General features: G+C 44.8%; 1 protein-coding gene across 2 annotated transcripts in view; it reads right to left on the reverse strand.

Moving 5' to 3' along the window:
• Nucleotides 1-15389, reverse strand: part of NUP93 (nucleoporin 93) — a 177105-nt gene that overhangs the window by 60108 nt on the left and 101608 nt on the right. For both annotated transcript variants that reach the window (XM_060788074.2, XM_060788075.2), the window contains 2 exons: nt 3555-3617; nt 1893-2021 (listed from right to left, as the gene is read on the reverse strand). In XM_060788074.2, the coding sequence (XP_060644057.1) occupies nt 1893-2021; nt 3555-3617 (192 nt within the window). The remainder of the gene's footprint in view (nt 1-1892; nt 2022-3554; nt 3618-15389) is intronic.

Genomic DNA, 15389 nt, shown 5'->3' on the forward strand with positions numbered 1-15389 from the left:
TCTTTCGTGAAGTATGGACTGGTTGGATCTTCTTGCAGTCCAAGGCACTCTCAGAACTTTCCTCCAACACCAAAGCTCAAAAGCATCTCTCTTCCTTCGCTCAGTCTTCCCTATGGTCCAGCTCTCACATCTATGGCTTACTACGGGGAATACCATTGCTTTGACTATGCGGATCTTCATTGCCAGTCTGATGTCTCTGCTCTTTACTATTTTATCGAGATTGGTCCTTGCTCTCCTCCCAAGAAGGAAGTCTCTCCTGATTTCCTGGCTGCAGTCTGCGTCTGCACTCATCTTTGCGCCTAGAAATACAAAGTCTGTCACGGACTCCACGTTTTCTCCCTCTGTTTCCTAGTTGTCAATCATTCTTGTTGCCATAATCTTGGTTTTCTTGATGTTTAACTGCAATCCAACTTTTGCGCTTTCTTCTTTCTCCTTGGTGAGAAGTCTCCTCAGCTCCTCCTTGCTTTCGGCCATCAGAGTGGTGTCATCTGCATATCTAAGGTTGTTAATGATTCTTCCAGCCATTTTCACCCCAGCCTTGCATTCGTCAAGCCCCGCATGTCGCATGATGTGTTCTGCATACAAGTTGAATAGGTTGGGGGAGAGGATACAACCCTGCCGTACGCCTTTCCCAATCTTGAATCAGTCTGTTGTTCCATGGTCAGTTCTGACTGTTGCTACTTGGTCCTTGTAAGGATTCCTCAGGAGAGAGACAAGGTGATTTGGTATGCCCAGACCACCAAGAACTTGCCACCAAGAACTTGCCTGATCTCACCAGGAAGGGAGTTCCATAGCCAGGGAGCAATCAATGAGAAGGCCCTGTCTCTCGTCCCCACCAATCGTACCTGTGACAATGGCAGGACGGAAAGCAGGGCCTCCCTGGAGAATCTTAATCTCCACGATGGTTCATAGGGGGAAATGCGTTCGGACAGATAATTTGGACTGGGGCCATTTAGGGCTTTATAGGCCAAAGCCAACCCGGTAACAAACTGGCAGCCAGTGGAGTTGGTATAACATGGGAGTTGTATGCTCCCTGTACGCCACCCCAGTTATTAACCTGGCTGCCTCTGGTTGGACTATTTGAAGCTTCCGAGCAGTCTTCAAAGGCAACTCCATGTACAGTGCATTGCAGTAGTCTATCCTAGATGTACCGAGAGCGTGGACCACTGTGGCCAAGTCTAACTTCCCATGGTATGGACGTAGCTGGTGCACAAGTTTTAATTATGCGAACACTCCCCTGGCCACCGCTGAAACCTGGGATTCCAGGCTCAGTGATGAATCCAGGAGGACCCCCAAGCTGCGAACTTGTGCCTTCAAGGGGAGTGTGACCCCATCCAGCACAGGTTGCAGCACTATACCCTGTTCGGCCTTGCAACTGACCAGGAGTACTTCTGCCTTGTCTGGATTCAACTTCAATTTTCTCGCCCTCATCCAGACCATGACAGCGGCCAGGCATCGGTTCAGGACTTGGTCAGCCTCCTTAGCATCTGTTGGAAATGAGTGATAGAGTTGGACGTCATCTGCATACAGATGGCATCGAACTCCAAAACTCCGGATGATCTCACCCAGTGGCTTCATGTAGATGTTAAACAACATGGGAGACAATACTGAGCCCTGCGGGACCCCATAGGACAATGGCTGTGGGGCCGAGCAGGAGTCCCCCAGCAACACCTTCTGGGTACGACCCTCCAGGAAGGACTGGAGCCACTGCATACACAAATATATATACATACACATATACACACACAAAGCACGTATACACAGACTGGGCCAGAGCAACACGTGGCAGGGGATGGCTAGTAAATAAATAATTTAGCCAGCGTTCGTAACCAGAGAAAAAGCCAGTTAGTTCCCCATAAATATCTCTCAATATGTGGCTGCAAAATCCGTACCTCACTCTCCTGTGTAAAATCCAAGGCATCTTCTCCTGAGGCCAGCAGCGTATGCAGGATCCTTTGTTTCACCTGTTCCCACTCGACCAGCATTGATTCCCGATGGTACTCCTCAGCCATAGCAAAGGTCTAGGAGAAACAATATGGATGCAGACAACGCCAATGACAACATTCACTGGGAATTACGATCTCCTGCAGCTATTTGTGGAGGATACTTGTATGGCATAGGATAATATAATATGGTAGGACCTTTGAATCCATGGGACTTGTCACTGTTTTTTCAAGAAACAAACTATTTATTTATTTATTTATTTATTTATTTATTTAGAGCTTTTATAACCCGGTCTTCTCGACCTCCGAAGTGGGACTCAGGCCAGTTCACAACAGAAGATTCACAGACAATAGTATAAAAGCATCACAACCTCATAATACACTAATCCATAAAATACAATCATATAATTACATAAGGCCAGGTTGTCAGAATGAAATCACAATTCATCACCATCCATCAGTGTGGTCAAGAGTTATTGACTCAATCATCAAATGCCATATTCCAAAGCAAAGATTTCACCAGCTTTCTAAAAGTCAGGAGAGAAGGGGCAGATCTAATCTCCAGCGGGAGAGAGTTCCAGAGCCGAGGGGCCACTACCGAGAAGGCCCTGTCCCTCGTCCCCACCAGACGCCATTGCGAGGGTGGTGGGACCGAGAGCAGGGCCCCTCCAGAAGATCTTAACAACCTTGATGGTTCATAGGGGAGAATCCGTTAGAACAGGTAAACTGGGCCGGAGTTGTTTGATGGATTTATAGGTCAATACCAGCACTTTGAATTGTGCTTGGAAGCTAACTGGCAGCCGGTGGAGCTGACGCATCAGAGGAATAGTATGCTCCCTGTACCCCGCTCCTGTTAGTAAACTGGCTACCACTTGTTGGACTAATTGCAGCTTCCGGGCAGTCTTCAGAGGCAACCCCACGTAGAGAGCGTTGCAGTAGTCTATACGGGATGTAACCAGAGCATGGACCACCGTGGCCAAGTCAGACTTCCCAAGGTATGGGCGCAGCTGGCGCACAAGTTTTAATTGTACAAAAGCTCCCCTGACCACCGCCAAGACCTGGGGTTCCAGGCTCAGCGATGAGTCCAGGATCACTCCCAAGCTGCGAACCTGGGGGAGTGTGACCCCGTCCAGCACAGGCTGTAACCCTATGCCCTGTTCGGCCTTTCGACTGACCAGGAGGACCTCTGTCTTGTCTGGATTTAGTTTCAATCTGTTGGCCCTCATCCGGTCCGTTACAGCGGCCAAGCACCGGTTCAGGACTTGAACAGCCTCCTTAGTAGCAGGTGGGAAGGAGTAACAGAGTTGGACAAGATGGTTAGATTAGAAAGAGGGACCTATAATCTATCTGAGATAAAGAAAATGGCGGCCCAGGTCTATGCATGGCTTCACTTTATTCGGAGGTGCATGGAACAATGCTTGGTGGTGGTGTGCTATCAAGTAACGGGAAATGGTAAGATGAAAAATAGGATTAAACAAATTTTTATTCAATTCTAATTCTCATTCAAACACAAGGTTTAACATGAAGGCCCTGGTTGGATCTGGGGCTCTGGCCAAACACAAAGTTGCTCTTCTGAGCCTATCTCAAGATTTATTTCTGCAATGAACTCACCCGTTTTCTGGACTCCTCGATGGCAGACAGCAAGGCATTGTCTTTCTCATTTTTGAGGAAACCCTGCAGAAATAAAAAGGTTTGGTTAGGAACTGCCATGTTGTTTAGATTCACTTGCTCCTCATACCACATAGTGAAATTAACTTTTGCTTTATGATAAGCAAATTTAGTTTGCTTTTATGTGAAAGGCTGTTCAACGTGTGTGTTCACAAAGGTCTATGTGAACATGGGTATTGTTGTAGCTGTGTGCCTTCAAGGCGTTTCTGACACTGTGGCAACCCTTTAAAAACCCCAATAATAACAACAACAACAACTTGTTTTACAAGTCAAACAAGCAGTTGAAGAAGAAAAACACACCCTGGTAGAATATGTCAAGGAAAGCCAAGAACCTGCTTTAATTGAAGTCAATAATTGAAAACTTCTCAAAGCACAGCAGACAAAGAGTCAGTACAAGAAAACTGCACTCCAAACCAGAGCTGACAGCTGGCACAACAAAGCATTGCATGGGCAGTTCCTTGAGAAGACTGAAGGAAAAGTTGATAAGGAGAAGACCTGGTGATGGCTCATGGATGGAACCCTGAAGAAGGAGACAGAAGAAGGCCTGATTCTTGCAGCCCAGGAGCAAGCCATCAGAACCAATGCAATTAAGGCCAGGATTGAAAAATCAGCGGATGACCCAAAATGCAGACTGTGCAAGGAAGCGGATGAAACCATGGATCATATCCTCAGCTGTTGCAAGAAAATCGTACAGAAGGACTACAAACAAAGGCACAACTCTGTGGTCCAGATGATTCACTGGAACTTATGTCACAAGAATTGGTGGGATCATTTGCTCTGACCTACTGTGCTTTTGTGTCAGTAAAATAATAATAAAAAAAGCCAGAATTAAAAAGTCCACCACAGATCCCAAATGTAGACTCTGCAAGGAAGCGGATGAAATGATAGATCCCATCCTCAGCTGCTGCAAGAAGATGGTGCAAGACTACAAGCAGAGGCATAACACCATTGCTCAGATGATCCATTAGAAGTTGTGTCACAAATACCATCTGCCTGTGACCAAGAACTGGTGGGATCACAAGCTGGAAAAAGTTACAGAGAATGAACATGTCAAGCTACTCTAGGACTTCTGGATTCAAACAGACAGTTTTGGAGCACAAGACTCCTGACCTCACGATCGTGTGATAAAACAAAGTATGGATTGTCAATGTCGCAATCCCAGGTGACAGCTGGATTGAAGAGAAACATCTGGAAAAGCTGACACGATATGAGGATTTAAAGATTGAACTGCAGACTCTGGCACAAGCCAGTCAAGGGGGTCCCAGTGCTGATCGGCATACTGGGTGCAGTGCCTAAAGACCTTGGCCTGCACTTAAAGACAATTGGCGCTGACAAAATTACCATCTGCCAGCTGCAGAAGGCCATCCTACTAGGATCTGCATGCATTATTCGCCAATACATCACACAGTCCTAGATACTTGGGAAGGGTCCGACGTGTGATCCAATACAACAGCCAGCAGAGTGATCTTGTCTGCTGTGGACTCATCTTGTTAAGTTTATAATAATAATAATAATAATAATAATAATAATAATAATAATTAATAATATACTTTATATATATTCCGCTTTATCTCCCCTGAGGGACTCGGAGCAGATCACAGTACACATATAAGGTAAACATTCAATGCCTTTTGTGCAGTGAACAGTGACATACAATACACAAACAAAGGCAAAGCTTTTCCTTTCCATCTCTGGCACTGGAACCGATGCTCAACTTTTGACCACGGGGAGGTGCTGTTGTTCAATTTTTCCATCCTGAAAGAACCTGCTAGCCATAGCCTTCTCTGATCTTTTGCCAGCCTGTCTACATGGGGTGCCATTTTTACCTTCCCGCCATAGGCAGTACCTATTGATCTACTCGCATTGCATGTTTTCGAACTTCTTGGTAGACAGAGAGCTAGGACTGATAGTTGAGAGCTCACCCCAACTCATGACTTGAACTGTCAACCCTCTGGTCAGCAGTCTTTCCTGCAGCTAGCAGCTTTAAACTGCTGTGCTACCACAGTTCTAATAATAATAATAATAATAACAATAATAATAATAATAATTTGTTTATATTCCACCCTATCTCCCCAAGAGGACTTAGAGTGGATTATAGCATATATACAAACACAAACACGGGCAAACATTCAATGCCTTGATACAATGAGACAGAAATTCACAGACAACAACAAAGTCAAAGGCTTCCCCTTTCATCTCCGGCATCTGGAGGCAATGCTCAAATTCAGCTCTGGGGGAGGTGTTCACCTCCATTTCCAAGCCGAGGAGCCTGCATTGTCCTTAGACACCTCCTGGTCGTGTGGCCGGCATAACTGCTTGGAGTGCCTGTTTGCCTTCCCGCCAAGGCAGTGCATATTGATCTACTCACATTAGCATGTTTTCAAACTGCTAGATTGGCAGGATCTGGGGCTAACAGTGGGAGCTCACCCCGTCCTGCGGATTTGAACTGCCAACCTTCAGGTCAACAAGTTCAGCAGCTCAACGGTTTAACCCATTACGTCACCATTGAGCTGCTGAACTTGTTGACCTGAAGGTTGGCAGTTCGAATCCGCAGGACAGGGTGAGCTTCCATCATGCTATGATTTGTTTTGAGGGAGCTTGCCCTTGCCGTCCTCTGAGGCTGAGAGAGTGAGACTTGATCAAGATCACTCAGTAGTTTTCTATGGTCAAACAGGAATTACAACCCTGGTCTCTATAGTTAAAGTTCTACACTCAAATTACTAAGCCAGACAGGATCTGACAATTTTTTTTTACTACTACTTTACTTTTAAAAAAAAATAATGCCCTTTAAAAAATATTTCTTCTCTCCAAAACTCCAAAATTTGTTTCTGTTCTGCGATAGGACAACTCTTGGCAAGTCAATGAACTTGACCGACCACAGTGACTTGTCCAAATGAGAAGGGCACATCAATGCTCTGAAAGACACAAATATCTGCAAGGCGGCCAAGGAAATGAAACGGGTGAAAGTTGGAAACAACAGCTGCTAGACCTTTCTGTGACAAAAAGGAATTTCTAGCACTATTTTTGTTTTGATTGCTCTGTATTACTTATCTATCGAATGGATTTTGGAAAAGCTTAGCATAGCCTGAGCCTCCAGCCAATTCTCAAGATGCAAAGAGAAGCTGCTCAAGCAGGGAGCTTTGAGATGGTGAAGGAGGCTCAGGTGAAGCCTTCCTCGCCTGCCTCGCAAGAGAGGCTTCACACAAGGCCAGGCCTTGAGCGGAAGCCCCCACTGCCTGGGCACACAAAAGACTGGGTGACTTGGAAGGCGCTGAACAGACTGCGCTCTGGCACCACGAGATGCAGAGCCAATCTAAAAAAATGGGCCTACAAAGTGGAATCCTCGGCATGCGAGTGCGGAGAAGAACAAACCACTGACCACCTGCTGCATCCCAGTTCAAGAAACGAGACCATAAGATTAAATCCACCACACTGGACTGTAGGAAAAGCAATCCTTGTTTACTGATGAAAAATTGGTTACAAAAGAAAGGTAAATGCAAAGTCAAAAAACCACAGAAAAACACAGCAGTCAGTAGAATCTCTGAACTTGAGCAAAATTTCAAAAGCCACAATACAAGAACCAGGAATCTGTTAGCCTTTTACTAACCATGAACTTGATAACTAAGCCTCTGGGATTACCGGCCATGAAACACAGGAATTCTGCCAAGGCACAGCCACAGTCCCAAACGTTGCTTGATCTAAAGAGGCACCCGGCAGGAGGCCTCTTAAACCAAAGAAGCTATTCTTTGAAACGCCCCTTGACTTTGACGTCTGGGCCTGTCTCTCCTGTAAACGATGTGACCTTCGTAGAAACTGGGAAACATTTCTGTCTCTAACTATCTGTTCTCTTCGGTCCTCATTAAAAACCCCAGGTGAAGAGATATCACGGCTAACTTCCAAAACATTTTCCTCCAGCTGTTGGGTTTCATTTTCATCCCGGCTGACCTCTGCATCAACAACAGATTCCACACTGTGAGGGTCAGGGAGAGCTTGCTCAGTTGGAAAAACTATCAGAGAATCCGGTTCACACAGATCAGGATCAGGCTGAACCCCAACACACCCTGAGCCCTGCCGCATGCACAATGGAGGACCTTCTTGCGGCAACACCAGAGGCACTCCAAGTGGCTAGATACTGGTCAAAGGACATTTAACCAACGACCAAGTTGCAAAATCTGTGTTTTTTTTCTTTTCTTTTTAATCTGTGTGTTTGTTTTGTTCTGTTAGAATTGTAATACAATAGTATGGTTGCTGATGACACGATAAATAAGTATCTGTTGTGGAGTTGTGAAGGTGGAGGCATTACTTTTCATTCAACTCTCATATTTAGCTTGGACTTGGAAACAAGGTAGATTTTTTTACAAGTCCTCAAATCTAACTTCTTTCCCATCAGCATCACAGTTGAGAAGTAGGTATTCTTTCTCCTTTTCTCTGACAGAAGAAGGGAGGTCAAAGACAATAGAAGCAAAAGGACAGAGATGACAACGAAAGGTGCAATAAGCATTGGTGCAATAAGCAAAAGCAGGTGGAAAATTCCCCAATTATGGAAGCTGGCGTGGAAATGACCCAGATTGCAGAGTTCCTTGGATGCAGCTTTCGGTCACATGGAAAGAAAATGCATCATGAACAGCTTTCCACACGCAAAACCAGAACAAGAGGCAGTTGAGTGTTCCTAAATTACCAGTTTCTACCATTGGCAACTGGGCTCCTGAGACTTTAAAGCTACTCACATCCTTTTCTAAAGCTCCAAATCCACCCACAAGGAATTTGCTACTCATCTCTGATACCAGTTTGACGTGGAATACGGGCTTCTATGTATCTCAGTGTTGTGAGCGCGGCGTGCGTTGCAAAAATGCACAAGTCGTTCTGCCTCCAAGGACAAACGCTCTGTTCCTCATCCAGGGACTTCCCTCAACTCTTTTGATCACGCTCTACTTAAGACATTTCTCGTGAGTTACCGAAACCTTTCTGTACCGCTTTTCTCTCCTTGAGTACGGCAGGAGGGGAGGGAGGCGACGATCTCCAAAAATCTCACAACAAATCACAGGAACTAAGATTCTACTTCATTTCTAAAGAAAAGCAAGGACTTTGCCATTAAATGAAAAATCTAGTACAGGGTAAAAAGGTAAAGGTAGTTCCCTGACATTAAGTCCAGTCATGTCTGACTCTGGGGTGTGGTGCTCACCTCCATTTCTAAGCCGAAGAGCCAGCGTTGTCCGTAGACACCTCCAAGGTCATGTGGCCAGCATGACTGCATTGAACTGAAACGCTTCCATCAGCCCAACTGAGGCTATATCTACATTGCCATATAATGCAGTTTCAGAATGTATTTCAGTGTTTCTCAACCTTCCTAATGCCGCGACCCCTTAATACAGTTCCTCATGTTGTGGTGACCCCCAAACATAACAGTATTTTCGTTGCTCCTTCATAGCTGGCATTTTGCTACTGTTAGGAATTGTAATGTCAATATCTGATATCATAGAATCAAAGAGTTGGAAGAGACCTCCTGGGCCATCCAGTCCAACCCCATTCTGCCAAGAAGCAGGAATATTGCATTCAAATCACCCCTGACAGATGGCCATCCAGCCTCTGTTTAAAAGCTTCCCAAGAAGGAGCCTCCACCACACTCCGGGGCAGAGAGTTCCACTGCTGAATGGCTCTCACAGTCAGGAAGTTCTTCCTAATGTTCAGATGGAATCTCCTCTCTTGTAGTTTAAAGCCATTGTTCCACGTCCTAGTCTCCAAGGAAGCAGAAAACAAGCTTGCTCCCTCCTCCCTGTGGCTTCCTCTCACATATTTATACATGGCTATCATGTCTCCTCTCAGCCTTCTCTTCTTCAGGCTAAACATGCCCAGTTCCCTAAGCCGCTCTTCATAGGGCTTGTTCTCCAGACCCTTGATAATTTTAGTCGCCCTCCTCTGGACACATTCCAGAGGAAGGTGACTAAAATGATCAAGGGTCTGGAGAACAAGCCCTATGAGGAGCGGCTTAGGGAACTGGGCATGTTTAGCCTGAAGAAGAGAAGGCTTCCCTTTTCTTTCCTTCTATATTTCCTTCCTTCTCTACCTCTTTCCTTCCTTCCCCTCCCTTATTCTTTCCCTTTTTTCCTCTCCTTTCTTCCTTCTCTACCTCTTTCCTTCCTTCTGTCTTTCCTTCCTTCTCTCTCCTTCTCTCCCTCTTTCTTTCCTTCTTTCCCTCCTTCCTTCGCTCCCTCTTTCCTTCCTTCCCTTATTTTCTTTCCTTCTCCCTTTCCTCCCTTCTCCGCCTCTTTCTTTTCTTCCCCCCTTTTTCTTTTCCTTCTCCTTTTTCTTTCTCTACCTCTTTCTTTCCTTCCTTCCTTCCCTTATTTTCTTCCCTTCTCTCTTTCCTTCCTTTTCTACCTCTTTCCTTTCTTCCCCTTTCCCTTCTCCTTTCTTCTTTCTCTACCTCTTTCCTTCCTTCCTTGACTCCCCTTTTCTCTCCTTCTTTCTTATTTTCTTTCTCCCCTTCCCTCCCTTTTCCTTCCCTTTTTTCTGTATTGTCATTTCGTTTTTCATCATTTAGCTTTTCTTTGGGGGGGGGGGGGAGTTAAGCCCTTTCCACTGTTTGGGGGGGGGGGGGTTATGAGTGATGGCCACTCGTTGGTCTGTTAGGGGTGTAGTGTCCAAATTCCGTGTCAATTCGTCGAGTGGTTTTTGAGTTATGTTAACCCCACAAACGAACATTACATTTTTATTTATAGAGATGTAATTTTCGTTTGTGGGATTGAGTGCTTGTGCCAAGTTTGGTCCACATCCATCATTGTTTGAGTCTATGGTAGTCTCTGGATGTAGGTGAACTACAACTCCCAAAATCAAGGTCAATGCTCCCCAAACCCTTCTAGTGTTTCCTGTTGGTCATGGGAGTCCTGTGTGCCACGTTTGGCTCAATTCTATCATGCAATTTGATTGTAGGTGAACTATAAATCCCAGCAACTACAACTCCCAATCCATCTACATATCTATCCTATATCTATGGCTGGATGGCTCTTTGTCAGGAAGACTTTGATTAAGTTTTCTTGCCCTGGTGAAGGGAGTTGGACTGGATGGCCTTAAGTATTTTCTCTTGGCCATGGGGGTTTCCATGGGAAATTTGCCCCGATTCTGTCATTGGTGGGTTTCAGAATGCTCTTTGATTGTAGGTGAACTGTGAATCCCAGTGACTACAACTCCCAATTGTCAAGGTCTATTTCCCCCAAACTCCATCTGTGCTCCTAGTTGGGTGTATTGAGTGCTTGTGCCAAGTTTGGTCCAGATCCATCATTGTTTGAGTCCACAGTGCTCTCTGGATATAGGTGAACTACAACTCCCAAACTCAAGTTCAATGCCCACCAAACCCTTCCAGTATTTTCTGTTGGTCATGGGAGTTCTGTGTGCCAAGTTTGGTTCAATTCCATCGTTGATGGAGTTCAAAATGCTTTTTGATTGTAGGTGAACTATAAATCCCAGCAACTACAACTCCCAAATGACAAAATCATAATTTTTTGAGTGATGGTTACTCCTTGTGTTGTGAGATGTTTTGTTGCCAAATTTGGTGTGATTTCGTTCATTGATTCTTTTGTTTTTAAGGTACTCATTATGCACAGAGCATTTATATATATATATAGATTTGTTCTGTTCTGCAGCTTTCTGGCAAAGACATTGCCTCACAAACAGACTGGGAAGGCTTTATTTCTCAAAGCATACAGTGTGGTTACAAAAAAAATTCCAACTGACAGTTTCTTTCCCTCGCACTTCCCATCCCTCACCCTGGCCCCGTGTCAGAGGAAAAACCTTTACTTTAGTACATCTGGTCCTCCCTTTGTGATGTCTGCGAGTCCCATCATCCTTCCTCACCAGGTGCCTGCCTTTAGTGACTACTTTGCCTCACACAACCAGCAAGTCATCATTTATATCTGACCTCATTACATCCATGCCCTGGAACGCATGCAAATATCATGATGGGAAGAGGGTATTATTCACCTTATTAGCTCACTTGGTTTCCCCAATGTTTAGCAATATTGAGACATAGGAGACAGATTAAAGGATTTTATTGACTAGGTTTCTTTGACCGTTTAATTAATTCAAGTTTAACAACTGCGCTATGAGATTTCCAAGCAAGCCTCAAACAGTGATTTAGTAAATAAAAGGCTTTGTTCATTGTTAGGAGGAAAGGCGACGCTTAATATCTTATTTTTGTTCCTTCTGACAGTAACGGCAGATGCGAAATACTCCAAATACATAGTGTGTGGTGGAACAATAAAAACTATACACTTGAAGTTTTACTTGAGATCTCCGTATCTTTTTCTCTCGAAGCCTGGCAGAATGCTGAAGGCACTGCTCAGCCTATCTGTTTTGACTAATTTTCTCTCACCTATCTATTTGTTCATTAAGTCTCACAGCTGGGCCAGGCACCCAGTTGTTTTCAAGCCCCAAATCCTGGGAACCCACTGGTAGCAATTCAGGGAGTACACTATCATCCCCACACCCTTCAGGGACATTCTCATGGGAAACTACACTTTGCACAGGGGTCTCCTGGTCCTCCTATCTTGACAAATGCAAGATACTCCACTTTGGCAGGAAAAACGAAATGCAAAGATATAGAAAGGGGGATGCCTGGCTTGAGAGCAGTATGTGTGAAAAAGATCTTGGAGTCCTCGTGGACAACAAGTTAAACATGAGCCAACAATGTGATGTGGCGGCAAAAAAAGCCAATGGGATTTTGGCCTGCATTAATAGGAGCATAGTGTCTAGATCTAGGGAAGTCATGCTACCCATGCTCTATTCTGCTTTGGTTAGACCACACCTGGAATATTGTGTCCAATTCTGGGCACCACAATTCAAGAGAGATGTTGACAAGCTGGAATGTGTCCAGAGGAGGGCGACTAAAATGATCAAGGGTCTGGAGAACAAGCCCTATGAGGAGCGGCTTAAGGAGCTGGGCATGTTTAGCCCGAAGAAGAGAAGGCTGAGAGGAGATATGATAGCCATGTATAAATATGTGAGAGAAAGCCACAGGGAGGAGGGAGCAAGCTTATTTTCTGCTTCCTTGGAGACTAGGATTCGGAACAATGGCTTCAAACTGCAAGAAAGGAGATTCCATCTGAACATTAGGAAGAACTTCCTGACTGTGAGAGCTGTTCAGCAGTGGAACTTTCTGCCCCGGAGTGTGGTGGAGGCTCCTTCTTTGGAAGCTTTTAAACAGGGGTTGGATGGCCATCTGTCAGGGGTGATTTGAATGCAATATTCCTGCTTCTTGGCAGGGGGTTGGACTGGATGGCCCATGAGGTCTCTTCCAACTCTTTGATTCTATGATCCTATGATTCTATGAAGTGGTCTAGAAAGACATCTGAACGGTGAATTATTGAATTCACATCTCCATCTGGTCCTTGCCAAAGAAGGTCAATTCTCGTCAATTAGAATGTCATTAGTATATAATACTAGCTGTCCTTTGCCACGTATTGCTGTGGCCCAGTCTGGTGATCTGGAAAATAAAGTGATGGTTTCTAATATATGTAATGTCTATATGCTTGTGGGTAAACAGTATTCCTTGTTGTTTATGTGTCAGTGTTGATGTGGAGATTGTCAGGTTTTCCTACTCTGGAACATGCAACATATAATTGTCCTTCTTTAGGGGTCCCTTTCAAATCTATGATACTATATCTCTCTGTGTGTGAATCATATCTAAACTATCTATCTATATCTATATCTATCCTATATCTATGGCTGGATGGCTCTTTGTCAGGAGGACTTTGATTACGTTTTCTTGCCCTGGTGAAGGGAGTTGGATTGGATGGCCCTAAGTATTTTGTTGTTCATGTGGGTTCTGTGTGGGAAGTTTGCCCCGATTCTGTCATTCGTGGTGTTTTTGATTGCAGGTGAACTGTGAATCCCAGTGACTACAACTCCCAAATGTCAAGGTCCCCCCAAACTCCATCTGTGTTTATATTTGGGCATATTGAGCGCTTGTGCCAAGTTTGGTCCAGATCCATCATTGTTTGAGTCCACAGTGCTCTCTGGATGTAGGTGAACTACAACTCCCAAACTCAAGGTCAATGCCCAGTTTCTAGTGTTGTCTGTTGGTCATGGGAGTTCTGTGTGCCAAGTTTGGTTCACTTCAATCGTTGATGGAGTTCAGAATGCTCTTTGATTGTAGGTGAACTATAAATCCCAGCAACTACAATTCCCAAATGACAAAATCCTATTTTTTTTTTTTGAGTGATGGTCACTCTTTGTGTTGTGTGACGTTTTGTTGCCAAATTTGGTGTGATTTCGTTCATTGGTTCTTTTGTTTTTAAGAAAGTCATTATGCACAGAAGGAAGGAAAGAGGGAGCGATTGAAGGAGGGAAAGAAGGAGAAAAAGAGGGAGGGAAGGAAAGAAGGAAAGAGAGAAGCAAAAAGTGAAGGAAGGAAAGCAAGTTAGGGAAGGAAAAGAAAAAGGAGAGAAGGAAAGAAAAAAAGGAAAGGAAGGGAAGCAGGGAAAGAAGAAGAGAACGAGGGAGGGAAGGTTGGCCACAGCAACACGTGGTGGGTACAGCTAGTATATATATGTGTGTGTGTGTGTGTCCGTATGTGTGTGCGTGTGTGTGTGTATATCGGAGCCACCAGTGGCACAGTGGGTTAGGTCGTAGGTTCAAATCCAGGGAGTGGGGTGAGCTCCTGCTGTTAGCCCCAGCTTCTGCCAACCTAGCAGCTTGAAAACATGCAAATGTGAGTAGATCAATAGGTATTGCTTCGGCAGGAAGGTAACAGTGCGCCATGCAGGCCCAGGACAGACCCCTGCTGATGGCACTCCACTCCTCACTTCTTTCCAGGACAAAGAGGAAGCATTGGGGAGAATCACCTGTTGGGTTCGTTCACTTAACCAATTACCGATCCAGCTAACCATAGTTTTGCCCTCTTTGGAAGGACTTTATAATTCTTACGGCCTTAAGAAAGCTCAAAATATTCGTAAGGATCCATCTCACCCTGATATTCCTTTTTTTTTAATTGTTCCCATCTGGCAGATGGTATAGCATGATAAAAACAAATAGGCTGAGAGATAGCTTTGATCCTAGAGCTGTTGCACTTTGTGGTTTCGCACTGATGTATCATTAGGGATTAGAATGTGGAAGAATAGGTGCTTTGTTTTGTAATTTGTTCATATACAACGTGATTGGGGACGGCATTTAATTTTGCTGTATGATGTCCAATGACAATAAAAATATCCTATTCTATTTTTAGGGTATTTAGGTCAAGCTCCATGGTACTCCACTCGAAATGAAATGATGAATTGTTCCAGTCGAAGTGGCTGGAAGAGGTCTCTCCAGGGGATCTGCAGTAGCACAGGTGCAGCACTTAAAATGCAAGCAAGGCACATGAGCTATAGTTTCCCCCCAAAACTGAACACGAGATGCATTAATTATGGTGAGATCCATTCCCTATGTATGAAGCAAGGCACCTACAAGGTATGCCAACTTGGCTCTTGCTTCTCTGCTGCCTTGATTCGGATGCAGACCCAGAATCGGAGCAACCCATCAGGGCAGAAACTGCTCCCGTTAGTGGAGATTTTGCATTCAACTTGCAAATCATAGAGCAGTGTTTCTCAACCTGGGGGTCGTGAGGGATTGTCAAAGGGGTCGCCAAACACCATCAGAAAATATAGTATTTTCTGATCATAGAATCAAAGAGTTGGAAGAGACCTCATGGGCCATTCAGTCCAACCACCTGCCAAGAAGCAGGAATACTGCATTCAAATCACCCCTGACAGATGGTCATCCAGCCCCTGTGTAAAAGCTTCCAAA

The sequence above is a fragment of the Anolis sagrei genome, chromosome 8, assembly GCF_037176765.1.
Source record: "Anolis sagrei isolate rAnoSag1 chromosome 8, rAnoSag1.mat, whole genome shotgun sequence".
NCBI classification, from domain to species: domain Eukaryota; kingdom Metazoa; phylum Chordata; class Lepidosauria; order Squamata; family Dactyloidae; genus Anolis; species Anolis sagrei.